Source organism: Panthera tigris, chromosome E1 (genome assembly GCF_018350195.1).
Source record: "Panthera tigris isolate Pti1 chromosome E1, P.tigris_Pti1_mat1.1, whole genome shotgun sequence".
Classification (NCBI taxonomy): domain Eukaryota; kingdom Metazoa; phylum Chordata; class Mammalia; order Carnivora; family Felidae; genus Panthera; species Panthera tigris.
Genome location: NC_056673.1, coordinates 17,530,242 through 17,542,381, shown reverse-complemented (window position 1 = coordinate 17,542,381; position 12,140 = coordinate 17,530,242). Strand labels below are relative to the sequence as shown.

Below are 12,140 nucleotides of genomic sequence, written 5' to 3'. Positions count from 1 at the left end.
CTGGGAGAAATAGAAAATGCACCCATCTATTTGAGAGCATGAGTAAAAGATGAACATGAGGAGCCAGCAGTTTAAAAAAAAAAAAGTAGGGGCGCCTGGGTGGCTCAGTCGGTTGGGCGTCCGACTTCGGCTCAGGTCATGATCTCACGGTTTGTGAGTTCGAGCCCCGTGTCGGGCTCTGTGCTGACAGCTCAGAGCCTGGAGCCTGTTTCTGATTCTGTGTTTCCCTCTCTCTCTACCCCTCCCCCACTTGTGTTCTGTCTCTATCAAAAATAAATGAATGTAAAATAAAATAAAAAATTAAAAAAAAGTAACTTTACTTTTATTACCTTTTCTATTCGACCTTGCAGGGGCAGTGGAGAGGGGTAGTCTTTTTCATTCAAGATGGGTCCATATTATACTTCTCTCCCACTCGTTCTGGGGGACTTTCCTCCCTCCTTCCCTTTCTTGACCCTTTCTGGGAGGCTGACATCTCCAGAGCCTTGGCTTCAGGGCTGTCTGATACCCTTTCCTGCCTACCTGTACAAACCAGGGGAGCCCGACTGACCAGCTGTAAAAGAAACTTTATGTGTGCCAGGATTATAACTGGTCACATTGCAGAAGGTGGAGGAGGAGTCGTCGTTTGTTTTTTACCCTCTGTAAGAGCTGCCTTGCAGCTGTCAGTGAGCAGACCAAGTGTGGACTGAGGCATGAAGGCAGAGACTGGGCAGGGCAGAGAAGCCAGAACTCCCAGCCTACTCAAGTTGGCCTGTGGCCAGTGGGGTTGGGGGCCAGAGAGAGTTCTGGCAAGTTTTGATCAAAAAGTCATATTTGGAATGACTAAAATTAAACTTAAAGTTTTTTTCTAGAAGGACTTGAAAAAAAGAGAGAGAGAGAGAGAAGCTGGGATCCCTGTAATTGGTGAGATTTAGTAATCAGAGGACCTCAACATTTCTGAGTGGAGGCCAGTGTAGGATGAGGCATGAATGGCTCTGCCTGATTGCAATCCACAAGCTCTTAAAATAAAAGGTGGGGTTTGTCTCCCTTGACCAATCTTCTCATTCTACCTTTGCCTGCCCCCAGGTGACCTGCCAGAACTTTCTTTGTGGCACTGATCTGGCGTGGGAGTAGGCCAGAGACCCGGCCGCTTCCCTAGGTCCTTACCAGAACCCTGCCTCTGCTCCCCATTGACCATCTCGGACTTTACCTGAGCCTGAAGTAACAGGCAGAGCCAGGAGGAGAAGGACGTTTATTTCCATACATCAGGTAAACAGGGAAGAGAGAGCACAGCCCAGTGAGTACAAACCAATTGCGGGAGAGAAGGTGAGGGGGACAGCAGATGGGAGCTGCACCAGGCACTGCCCTTGGGTCCCCAAGTCTGGTATTATTGGTGGGATGACCTTTAGGGTGGGGCTGGGACTGTCCGGCCACGTGTTGTCTTGTCTCGGGGAAGTATGTGGGGGCAGGGCAATTGGAAGAAGAAAAACGACTCAGGCTCAGGACACAGGGTGAGGACTCGTGTCTAATGCACATCAGTACTGACCCAAACCCCCATCTTGAGTTTTTCTGATCACAAGCTCCCAACCCAAGGCCTTCCCTCTCAAGTTGGGCCTACAGTCCAGGCAACTTGGACAGAGGGTCAAGGAGGCAGTGCTTGGATAAGCCCCGAACTTATCGGCATAGGTGGAATGGGTTTAGTCTTAAATAGGTCATTGCACTTAACACACTGATGAGACGAAGGGGGTGGGGGCTGAAAGTGCCAGATGGTACATATGCACCCCTGTCTGCGTAGGCTTGCTCAACCCAAACCCAGAAGCACCTGAGAGCCGCTCCCCATGCTGACAAGAATCTGGACCCAGCTCCGCTCACCGGTCTCTCCAGCTGCACAGAGAAAGGACTGCTCTCTGAGGAGCGAAGCGGGAGATGAGATTCCCCTAGTCAGTCATTCCTGGAAACCCCAGCTGCCACCACAGCCCCCTCCCACTCTCAGGGATGCAGCTGTGATGGAGAGGGTGGGTATTTAAATTAAAAGTAAAAAGACAGCAGGCACTGAGAAGAGAAAGCCCTCACCCCAAGCCTGGGGGCGGGGAAGGAATTGCTGTTCCTGCCCCCAATTCCTCCCCATGGACCCAGCAACCTAGAGTGTCCCAGCAGGCAATCTGTCCACCGTCCCTGAGCAGGGGGCTGAGATGGAGGTCAGCTTGCTGGCTCCATGCAGTGCCAAGCCACCTGCCACTGCCCACAGTGCGGCCCAAGGTCGAAACCAAAAGTGTGGCATTTGGAGGCAGAAGGAGCATTAAGTTCTCTTTTCAGAAACTCCTCTTCCCCCCACCTCTTCCATGTGGAGATGTCAGACACCCACAATTTGGAAAGCCCCCCAACCCCCTTGGGTCGGGTGTTTCCCATGCAGATCAGCAGTCAGGTGGGGGAGACCTGTGCCCCATCATTTCCTGGGAGAGGCGCTGTGGCAGTAGCCTTTGGGTGCCAGAGGTTCAGACCACTCCCCTGGGCTATGCGTTGGTCTCTGTCGGCTTGGCCTCTGTGTCGCTGTCACTCAGATAGTTATGGGAATATCTTGGCCTGGAGGTGCTGTCCAGAGGGTCGTGTTCATCATCTGACCGGTCAGGGGCAAGGGACTTCCAGTAACTGGTGGGGCTGCAGGGAGAGAGGAACAAGGTCACAGACGAACAATGCTCTTAACTCGCAGCACCAAAGCCTTTGGGTCTGGGGAGGCTCCCAAAGCCCTGTCACAGCAGTCCCTAAAAGCCACAAATTGAGAAGTAAATTCAATCCTATCTTGCTTGAGAAGCAATTCCATCTTCCCCAGAAGACACTCAGAGTAGTAAGAGAAAGGAGCACATTGTTTTGATTCTGAAACCTTTTGAAATTCCCAGGAAAGCAACACTGTAGAGCAGTGGGTCTCAAACCCGAGTGTGTTATAAAGACTCCTGCATCCTTCCCTGGAGAAATTTTGATTTGCTAGCTTTTGGGTGGAACTGAGGAATTCCCCATTTTCAACTCCTCCCCAGAAGATTCTGATGGAGGTGGTCCATGGACCAGGCTGACTTGGAGAATGGCAGTCTGGTGATTATATGGCTACAACCTAAGGGAACCTCATTCCTAACACGATTCCATCTAAGAAGGAGGAGCCTTCCTCACGGAATACTACCAGACCTTAATACTTTCCCCTTAGGCTTTCCTAAGGCCTGTGAGAATTTCTGCCCTTGACCGTGGCATCATCTATTCACCACAAGGATAGGAGACTCAGGATGTAGGAACTGGCAAGACGTCCATTTCAGGGTGGCATAGTTATCCCTTTCTTGGTATCATAACCCAGCCCTCTAGAGTTTTCATCAGGTCACTGGGAATCTCCAGCTTCCTCCCACCAGGATGTGAAGAAACATCATCCCCTGGATGGAGCAGGCTCATGGCATTCAGCAAGGATGGAACCTTCTGCTCCAGTCACCTTCTTTTTTTTTCTTTCTTTCCCAAAGCCTGAGAGCCACCTTCCCCTGCCCCTCCCACTGCTGCTGCCTCTGCCGGTTCAAGTGCACCACAATTTCAACACTCTTGAACAAAATGCAGCACAGAGAAGCTCCACCCCTACCAGTGTCCAGCACTCAGAGAGTCCCCGTCCAGTGCTCCCAGGGACACAGCTCTGCTTCCGGATCCTAGAGAGCTTCCACTGGCATAAACAGGAATTCGGTGACCCCTCTGCCCACATTCTGCTTTAAGAATCTGAGGCGGGGAACCTTGTTTATAGCCCCTTTGAAGTTCTACCCCAAACCCGAAGAGGAGGAAGCAGGCTTCTGAGAGAAAGAATCAAATCCTTCACTTTTCCATCTGTGTTGTGAAGAAAGGGTTTGGCTATTGAGTACTTCCAGCATGTGAGACATCGTCCTAGGCAGTCTGGATATGCATCTTATTCTTCACAAGAGCCCTATGAAAGGTCACCAGGAAGCTGGTTCAAAGAAGCATCTTGCTCAAGGTCATATAGCCACTATGTACATTTGAACTTGGACTCTTAGACCTCAAAGCTTTTGCTGACTCCACCCAGCCACTGGATTGGGTGACCCGAAGAGGAAACAAGACCAAACCTGAATGCTCCCCACAGGCCCATGGTGAAAGGCCAGGGGGGTGTGTAAAGATAGGTTTCTCTCTCTGTCTGTCTCTCTCTCTCTCCCCACCCCCCGCTCCCTGGGAAGAAGGAAGAGCCTGATAGACTACATGTTCAATTATGCAAAATGGTTCAGGAATGGGGCAGTCTGGTTAATAGTTATCATATTTCTCATGAATGAATTACCATTTTTAAAGGAATCAGAATAGCACAAAACACATTTAATACAAACTAGACTGAACATAAATGAGTCTTACTTTGATGGGCCAAAGGCACTTAAGGACTCTAGGGTGTCTCAGGGACGAAATCATAAAGCTCAATGATGACTGTGCACCATAGAAAAAATTGGGGTTATTTTAGCTTTTGGGTTGTTTGAATTCTAAATTAGTGGGAGCCTGGTTTTATTTTCATGTTTGAGATAGAATTTCTGGGCACCCAGTGCTAAGGTCTGCTCTTGGGCACGGGAAGGACTGATTTTGTGAAAAGGCAGTGTGATTATTTTGGGGGCAGTTGGGGGGCAAGGCAGATGCCAGGACTGGGACCCAGATGCCAATGGGGCGCTGTCGGGTAGGGGCCGGCCCGAATTCCTTTCGATTCCCCCCACGTCTCTCCTTAGAGTAGGGCCGCGTCCCCCATCCCTGTGTCCTTGTGCCCGCCAGGTTCCAACACTGCTCCATCCAGGTGCTGGGTAAATGGCACAGGTAGCGGGGGTCAGTTCCACGGAGCCATAAGATACCCTTGCCCCTGGCTGGGTGTTCTTCAGCCAGTCTCCTTTGTGGCTTCTATCGCCATAGCTGTAGAGCCAACAGCAGGCAGCTAGCCCCCTCCCCAGGGCAAGAGTCCGGGCTGGCAATTTGAACATTTTAACCAAATTGTTCCAAAAGCTTTCCTCCCCACAAGCCAGTGTCTCCTGCGCAGCGCTGTCACAAACAATTTGGTGTATAAACTAATTCCTGCTGGGTGAGCCCGGGGTGGCAGGCCCCTCCCCTTGCCTCTGCTATGGATGCGTTCGTGTTCTGAATTCTCACCGGTCCCCATCACCAGATGGGAAGCTAAGCCATCACTCTGCCCCTGCCCCCATTCTACCCAAAGTCGGTTCATGCTGAGTTTGACTAGGTCCTCCCTTCCCTGGTCCTTCTCCTGCCAGCTCTGTATTGACTGGCAAGCTTTTGGCTCGGCGCCCACTCTCCCCGCAGTGAATCCAATCCTCCCCGGTGGTGTTGTATAGGGTTTCAGGATCACTCCTGTCTTGCTGGCAGACAAGAGGAACTGTGCTGGTGGCTGGGGGAAGAAACAGGCTTTATGTGGTTTTGTTCTTGCTGGTCCTGGGGTCAAGGGTGATGATGGGCTGAGGGCATCGGGTCCGAAATACACCAGTTGCCGGGGCCTGGTGAGGCCCACGTCTCCCTCTTCAAGCAGGGGTGCAGTGCTCAGAAGGGTCTGGCCTTCTCTCTTTTCCAAACCACCCCATGGCCCATCAACTGACTTCCTGCATTCAGGGAGCAGGGCACTCAGCAGGGCTGCGGAGGGGAAGGCTGAGCTGGTAGATACAATATTGCGACTCCAGCCTTTGCTCACTGTGGAGCTGACAACAGCTCCCTCGAGCAACGGAGATGCTTTCTGCTCCTCCAGAGCATCCCGCAACCACTGCCACAGGGGGTTAAGCGACGGAGCAGTGCTGAGCCCAAGGGCTTGGTTTCAGAGCAGCTGGGGCCAGAGGAATCCAAGATGTCTGTCCATGAGCCTGGGCTGGGCTTAAATTCCACCCTCCTCCACCATCCCCCTAATTCCATCCCATCACCCATCTCCAAATAGCTGCAGGTAACTTTCACTTCTATTTGCTCCTTTCCTTAAAACATAACTGGTCCCTTTGGGTATAACCCGGCCAAGTCAATGTACGTGCTCAGCCACCCCACAGCACACGAGGCCCACAAACATGCGACAGGTGTGTGTTAGTTCATGCATCGGGGAAGCAAGGCCCCTGCCCCAGGGGGCTGCGCTCTGGGGTCACACCTCCTGGGAAGCAGCAAGCTTGCCCTGGGAGGGTGCCAGGCCCAAAACAGCTTCACATAACCAGGGTGATCCAAATGTCACCACCCACCAGGGAAACCGGGAACAATGGGATTCCAGTGAGTCAGTTTCTGCCTTCTTCTGAGGTGGGGGTGTGGGCATAAAGGGCCTAACTGCTAGATCTCCCTTCCCACAGAGAGAAGGCTGAGGGAGGCAGGAGAGCCAGGAGGGGGCTGTCACTCAGCAGCTGCTAATTTCTATTCATTATAACTTTTTAAGATGAGCTGAGCTGAGGCGACGCCCATGTGTGGGCTTCAGGTGGGAGGGCTGGGGAGGGAGTCAGGGAACTGGGGTTTGAGGGAGGGTGTGGTGCAGCCCCGTGAGCCTTGCTGTCTGAGGCCTGACGCGCGTAGCAGGGAGGAAGGTGGCGTTGCAGGGCAGTGTGGAGAGCCGAGCCAAAGGTCCCGTAAGAGACGGAGGCCACTGACGCACCAGCTGGGCCACTGACACACCAGCTCGCCCTCAGGGGTCGGCTAGAGCCCTTTCCCAAGCCCAGCCCATTGGGGGCATAGACAAAAGCCCGAGGCACACACAGTAAACATTTCACCTGTGTGCTCTGCCTTGGGCCCTACGGAGGAGGAGTGGTGGAGAGCAAGCCTAATAGACTCCATTCAGATCCCAGCACATCACTTCCCAACTGTGTGACCCTGGCCAGTGACTTAACTTCCCTGAGCCTCAGCTTCCTCTTCTATAGAATGGGGCTAATCAAGCCTTTGTTACGGAGTTAGTGTGAGGATGAAGTGAACAAAATGTGGCAAATGTCTAGGAGGTCCCCCGGCACCCGCGGTGAGGACTTAGTAAGTGGGAGCTGTGCCAGATCATCCTCAGCAAGGTCAGCTGACTGGGCTCGGGGCAGAGAAGGACTAACCAGCTCGCTGGCCCCACTCTCCAAGGCAGCCAGAAAGCCCTCTGAGGCCAGGCCCGCCGCAGAGGCACGCAGGAGAGGCCTGGGTGGTGGCGGATGGGGTCGGGCACGTTAGTTCACACCGAGCAGCACGCTCCATGCTGCACCCCACGCCGGGCGCCACCTACTGCACTAGTCGCTCTCGGGCCGGTACAGGTACCGCATCATCAGGCTGTCCACCTCCTTCTTGCGTTTCTTCTCCTCCTTCCGAGACGGCCGGTGCGCCTGCCTGGCCTCCTCACCTTCTGCAGCCGGGCCCTTCTTCACGCTCGAGCGGCTGTGGCCTGACACAGTAGAGCCACTGGATGTCGATGAGGACTCCGACTCTGTCTCCGCTCTCTTTCTTCTCGATTTGGACTTCTTCTTGCTCTTCCGAGAGCGCCCCTTCTTCCGCCGCTTGTGCTCCGAGGAATCCTCGGAGCTGGAGCTGGAGCTAGAGCTGGAGCTGCTCCTTCTGCTCCGGCTCTTCCGGCCGCTGCGGGAGCGGGAGACGTCAGCGGCAGAGGCCGAGCGGCGGATGCTGGTGGCCCGCGCCGGGAGGTCCAGTTGGGCGCTGCGGGCACTTTGGATGCTCTTCCGGTCGTCCTCCTCGGAGTCGGGCTCCAGGCTGCTCCTCTGGAACGGGACGGGTTTGTAGCTCAAGACCTCGTTGATGGCGGCCTCCAGGTCTGGGTCCAGGTAGGAGTGACGGCTGACGGGGCGGATGCTGGAGCCGAGAGGCTCATCCGTGGCAGAGGGCGAGGCGTGTGGCCGCGGTGGCACCGACAGGCTGCGGGCCAGCGACGGGTGGCTGTACTGGGAGTGGGCCTCGCTCAAGGCCACACTGGCTCCGTCATCCCACGCATCCAGGCAGCTCTGGCCCAAGGACAGGCGGGAATCAGGGCTGTCCCGGCCCAGGCCCGAGGCCCGGCTCAAGGAAGGACTGAGGGTCCTGGACAGGGTATCGAGCCGGGAGGTGCTGCGCCGGGAACTGGGGGAGCCTGAGAGCGAGAAGCTCATGGAGGAGCGGACCCCGTCCTCACCGGAGCCGCGCCGTGTGGCTGAGGAGGCCCGGCTGGTGGGGGCAGAGACGGTCGAGGCCCGGTCGAAGTCTGAGCCCCACCGCTTCTCCAGCCCCCGGCCAATGCGACTCCGGGTCTCGGAGAAGGTGGAGCCGCATTCATCTTGCTCTTCCCTGGGGCCTGTGCGGGTCTTCCGGGGGGGCCTCTCTGGGGAGGTTGCCCGCTCGCTCAGGGTGGTGAAGAGCGAGTCCTCGTCCCCAGTGCCCCCGATGGAGTCCTTCAGGGTGAGCCGTTTCCGGTAGCTCAGAGAGCTCAGCACGGAGGCTGGCCTCTCCTCCACCCCCTTGCCCTCCTTCCCAGAGGTGTTGAGGGCCGTTCTAGGGGAGGGAGATGAGGTCAGGAAGAGAGAACCAGTAGTGGATTAGAGGCAGCCCAGAGAGAATGGGGGGGGAGGGGAAGGGAGGGAAGAGGGAGGGAGGGAAAGAGAGAGAGAGAGAGAGAGAAAGAGAGGAGCCGGCATTAAACCCAGAGAATAAAGATACAGAGGGAGGGAGGAGACAGGAGGCAAAAGGAGTGAGCGGCAGCACCCTGGCAAAGTGGCAGTGAGAGCATCGGAGGAAATGAAGCAAAATAATTTGCGTCAGTGAAAATAGCTTCATGGAGAATGTCATGTAAATTAGACCATTGTTCTATTTCATCACTTTTCCCCCTCTAAAACGTTTAGTTCAATTTATTTCATTGTCAACTACCTGGAGCCTTGTGCCACACCGTGGTGAACGGCAGTGGGGCGGGGAAGGCGGCATTATCTGCAATAACAAAATGTTGTTTGGCTGAATAAATTAAACCAATTAGAGGGGGCCGCTGGGTGCTTGTGGTGAGGGGCTGGACTTGGGAAGGGGCCTCAGGGGAGTTGGAGAAGGCGAGGGATTACTTTACAAAGCAGCCTGCCCGCTACTCTGGGAGGGGGTGGAGAAGGGTGTGCCCTGGTGGGGATCAGGATGGTTCAGAGTTGGGGAGAAAGTGGGAGGCGGGGGAGCCAGCAGGGAAACAGCTTGAGGAGGCGTTGGAGCAGAGGACAGAGGATCTCCCTCCCTGCTGCCATGCTGGCTGGGAAGTGAGGGACGAGGAACGCGGAGCCCCAGATTCCAGGGGTAGCTCTCTGTGTGATCAGAAGACTGTGACTTGGCTGGACAATAGGGAACGAGTTCCCCCAGTGGATGGGTGTGAGCAGGAAGCATGGGGGTGGTGGTGAGGGGAAATGGTGAAAAGATCAGAAGAAGGAGAGAATGGGCAGAAAAAGACAGAAATGGAGCTGTGACAGGGGAGTCAGGGGAGCCAGTGTCTTTTTCTGCCGGCTTCAGGGGCCCAGCCAGCCCTGTCCGGGGTTGTGGGATCCGGAGTCTCCTTATGCCACCTTCCAGTCTTGATTCCAGGGCCCAAACTTTTGGGTAGTTCAACCGACATTTGTCAAATGAGTAAGTGGGGATGAAGTTAAACCTACGGCAAACCGAAGCCCCGAGTCTGGTAGGAAAACATCATTTGGGAAAAACAAGGGTGCCACCAACCCTGACCTGACACTGAGCCTCCTGGCGCATCGCACACGCTGGGGGCATGCCTGGGCCCCTCTGAGGCATGCCAGGCAAGAGACGCCGGTGGCATGAGACCCGGCCTCTTTGGGATCCAGGCACTGCTCAGCTATCCCCGGGGCCATGAGGTGGCTTTTCCTCCCAGCTCAAGGCCGCACGCTCACCTGGAACTCTTCAAGCTGCCATCGTCGGACGCTGCCTTGGAAGGCCCCTTGTTTTTCGACAACCATGACTTGACCCCGTCGACCCGGTCCTCCAGCTCAGAGTCCACATCTGAGTCCCCCTCGCTGTGGGATGAGGAGCAGAAAGGTAGGCAAGGCCGGGGAGGGAGTGATCACCCGCTGCCCAGGAGGGAGCACTGATGGGGCGGCAGGTTTTTCTCGGGCAGGGGTGGGATGCGGGTGACATGCACATCGGTGAGTCAGGAGGGGAACAAGAGAGGTCAGATGGGGCATACCATTCACAAGGACCCAGCCCCACTCAGCAGGCCACACTGTAGGACAGCCACCAGGAAGACCCTGAGGGGCATGGAGGCACCTCCCATTCTACTTTCTGTGACAGCCCGCTGTTCAGCCAAATAAGTCCAACGGGGATGACGGGGAAACCATCCATGTATCAGTTACAGCTAAATGGCTCTTGGTTAAAAAGAGAGGATTCGTAGGCTCTACGGCCACTCCCAGAAGCCTATTCTGTTTCTTGTGTGCACACTCCCAGAAACGGGGCCGTGGCTACTGCCATTTTCCATGCCTTCACTGTGAGAGCCTGACCGCTGGCTGTGGGTCAGAAAAGACCAGGGCATCTTTCTGGCTTCAGGTTAGCTTGAACGGGAGGCCCCTCGGCTGATGGCAGCGCTAAGCTAACCGAGCACCACAGGCCAGATCCCAGACCCGCCCTGTGACTTCTCCGGCCCTTAAGAAACAAAGAAAAATGAGGAGGGGGTGTCAGCATTTCCTGAGGTGCTAGCACAGTTTCGGGATTCAAACTGCACCCTGGAGATCCACTTGAGCCCAGAGAGTCCCAGACATTGGCTCTGTCTCTCTGAGTCTCCTCTCCCCCTCCTCCCCAGTCCTTGCTCCCCAGTTCTGCTTTCTGGCCAAGCTGGCCTGAGCCCTCTCTACTTGCAGAAAAGCCCAAAGGAGTCAGAGTCTGAGGCTGGAGTCATGGTGACTCCTTCACAAAGCAGTGGGGCTTAGAGACAGCTTCTGAGTGAGAATGCTTCTAGAATTCTGCAAAATGTCTGCTCACCACATTCCCCTGCTATGGATATGCTGGGATTTCTCCTCGATATAAATTTCCTTTCATCTGTGTCAACAGGAGCAGGCCCATTCCTGAATTATGTTCTTGAATAAATAGCCACACAGGCGTGTGTGTGTGTGTGTGTGTGTGTGTGTGTGTGTGTGAGGGCGTACACACACACACACACACACACACACACACACACACATACATGCACGCCAGAAACCAGAAACCACCAGACTCTGTTCTGGGGACTGTGAGAGAGCATGACCCATTGGGAGGGGAACAAAGAGGCATATTTTATGGGCTTCCATCAAATACAGAATTATAACGAAGACGAGGCTGGTTGATGCCCTGGGTAAACAGGAGTTTAGCAGACAGCCCCGAAACCACTAATGCAAGCCCTGTGCCTGTCCGAGCCTGGCAGATTTACTATGGTGCATGGGCCCCATGGAACGCCAATACCACCTGATTTATACACCCGTGCAAAAAACCTCCTTCTCTAGCTTCAGAGCCTGTAATTTATCACCACCGTTCATAACCATATTGATTGCCTTTAGAAAGGAGGTGCTGTATGCATCGCAAAATCTATGTCTACATGTTAAAAGTGTTTCTGTATAAATCTCCCCTAATACTGCACTGTTTACTGCTTTCATTAAGGTTATGGCAATAACAACTGTATCTCTAAGTAAATCGAAACATTATTTTTCTGCCCGCCTTAGCACACTCACTCACTGGCTTGCTCGATAACTTGGAGCTGGGGCCCAGAGCTGCTGAGGACGAAGCCACACCACCTCTGCCATCAGCAGGATTGTGGCTAGGACTGCACACCCCAGTGCGCCTGCGTGAGTGCACACTGGTGTGTGTGGGTGTGTGTGTGTGTGTGTGTGTGTGTGTACTCATGCATGCACGCACGTGCCCATGCCTGGAAATGGTTTAGAATATGATCTTAAATGCGCATTTTATCAGCCCTCGAAGCTCCTACAGTCCAAGGATGGCAGGGCTAGAACACACAGGGGACAGATAGTCGTGGACCCAGAATACGAATTTCCCTCCTTACATTCAGAGCAGCAAACGGGTTGAGAAGCTGGCCTGGCTGCCCTCACCTTCCCTTTAGTTTCGAGCACATAGATGATGTTTAGGTTCTTTTTCTTAAATAATCAGGCCCGTAAACAAACTCCAGGGGCAGGCAGGCTCAGGGGGCAGTTGAAATTTTAAATGGTCGGAATTAAACCTCGAGTCAAATA

The 12,140-nt window shown here is 54.4% G+C and overlaps 2 protein-coding genes across 8 annotated transcripts in view; both read right to left on the bottom strand.

The window, feature by feature from the left end:
- Positions 1–1,211: 1,211 nt before the first annotated feature.
- TIAF1 (TGFB1-induced anti-apoptotic factor 1) lies at positions 1,212–1,915 on the bottom strand (the record flags this gene model as incomplete). Its single annotated transcript, XM_015534827.2, is given in 4 exon segments — positions 1,212–1,664; positions 1,667–1,734; positions 1,737–1,785; positions 1,787–1,915. Coding segments are annotated over 4 exon segments (399 nt in total), but the record flags the coding sequence as incomplete, so codon positions are not given.
- The window catches only part of MYO18A (myosin XVIIIA), a 102,040-nt gene continuing 91,784 nt past the window's right edge, over positions 1,885–12,140 (bottom strand). For all 7 annotated transcript variants that reach the window (XM_042967118.1, XM_042967121.1, XM_042967119.1 and 4 more), the window contains 2 exons: positions 9,822–9,944; positions 1,885–2,634 (listed from right to left, as the gene is read on the bottom strand). In XM_042967118.1, the coding sequence (XP_042823052.1) occupies positions 2,490–2,634; positions 9,822–9,944 (268 nt within the window). In that variant the 3' untranslated portion in view covers positions 1,885–2,489. The remainder of the gene's footprint in view (positions 2,635–9,821; positions 9,945–12,140) is intronic.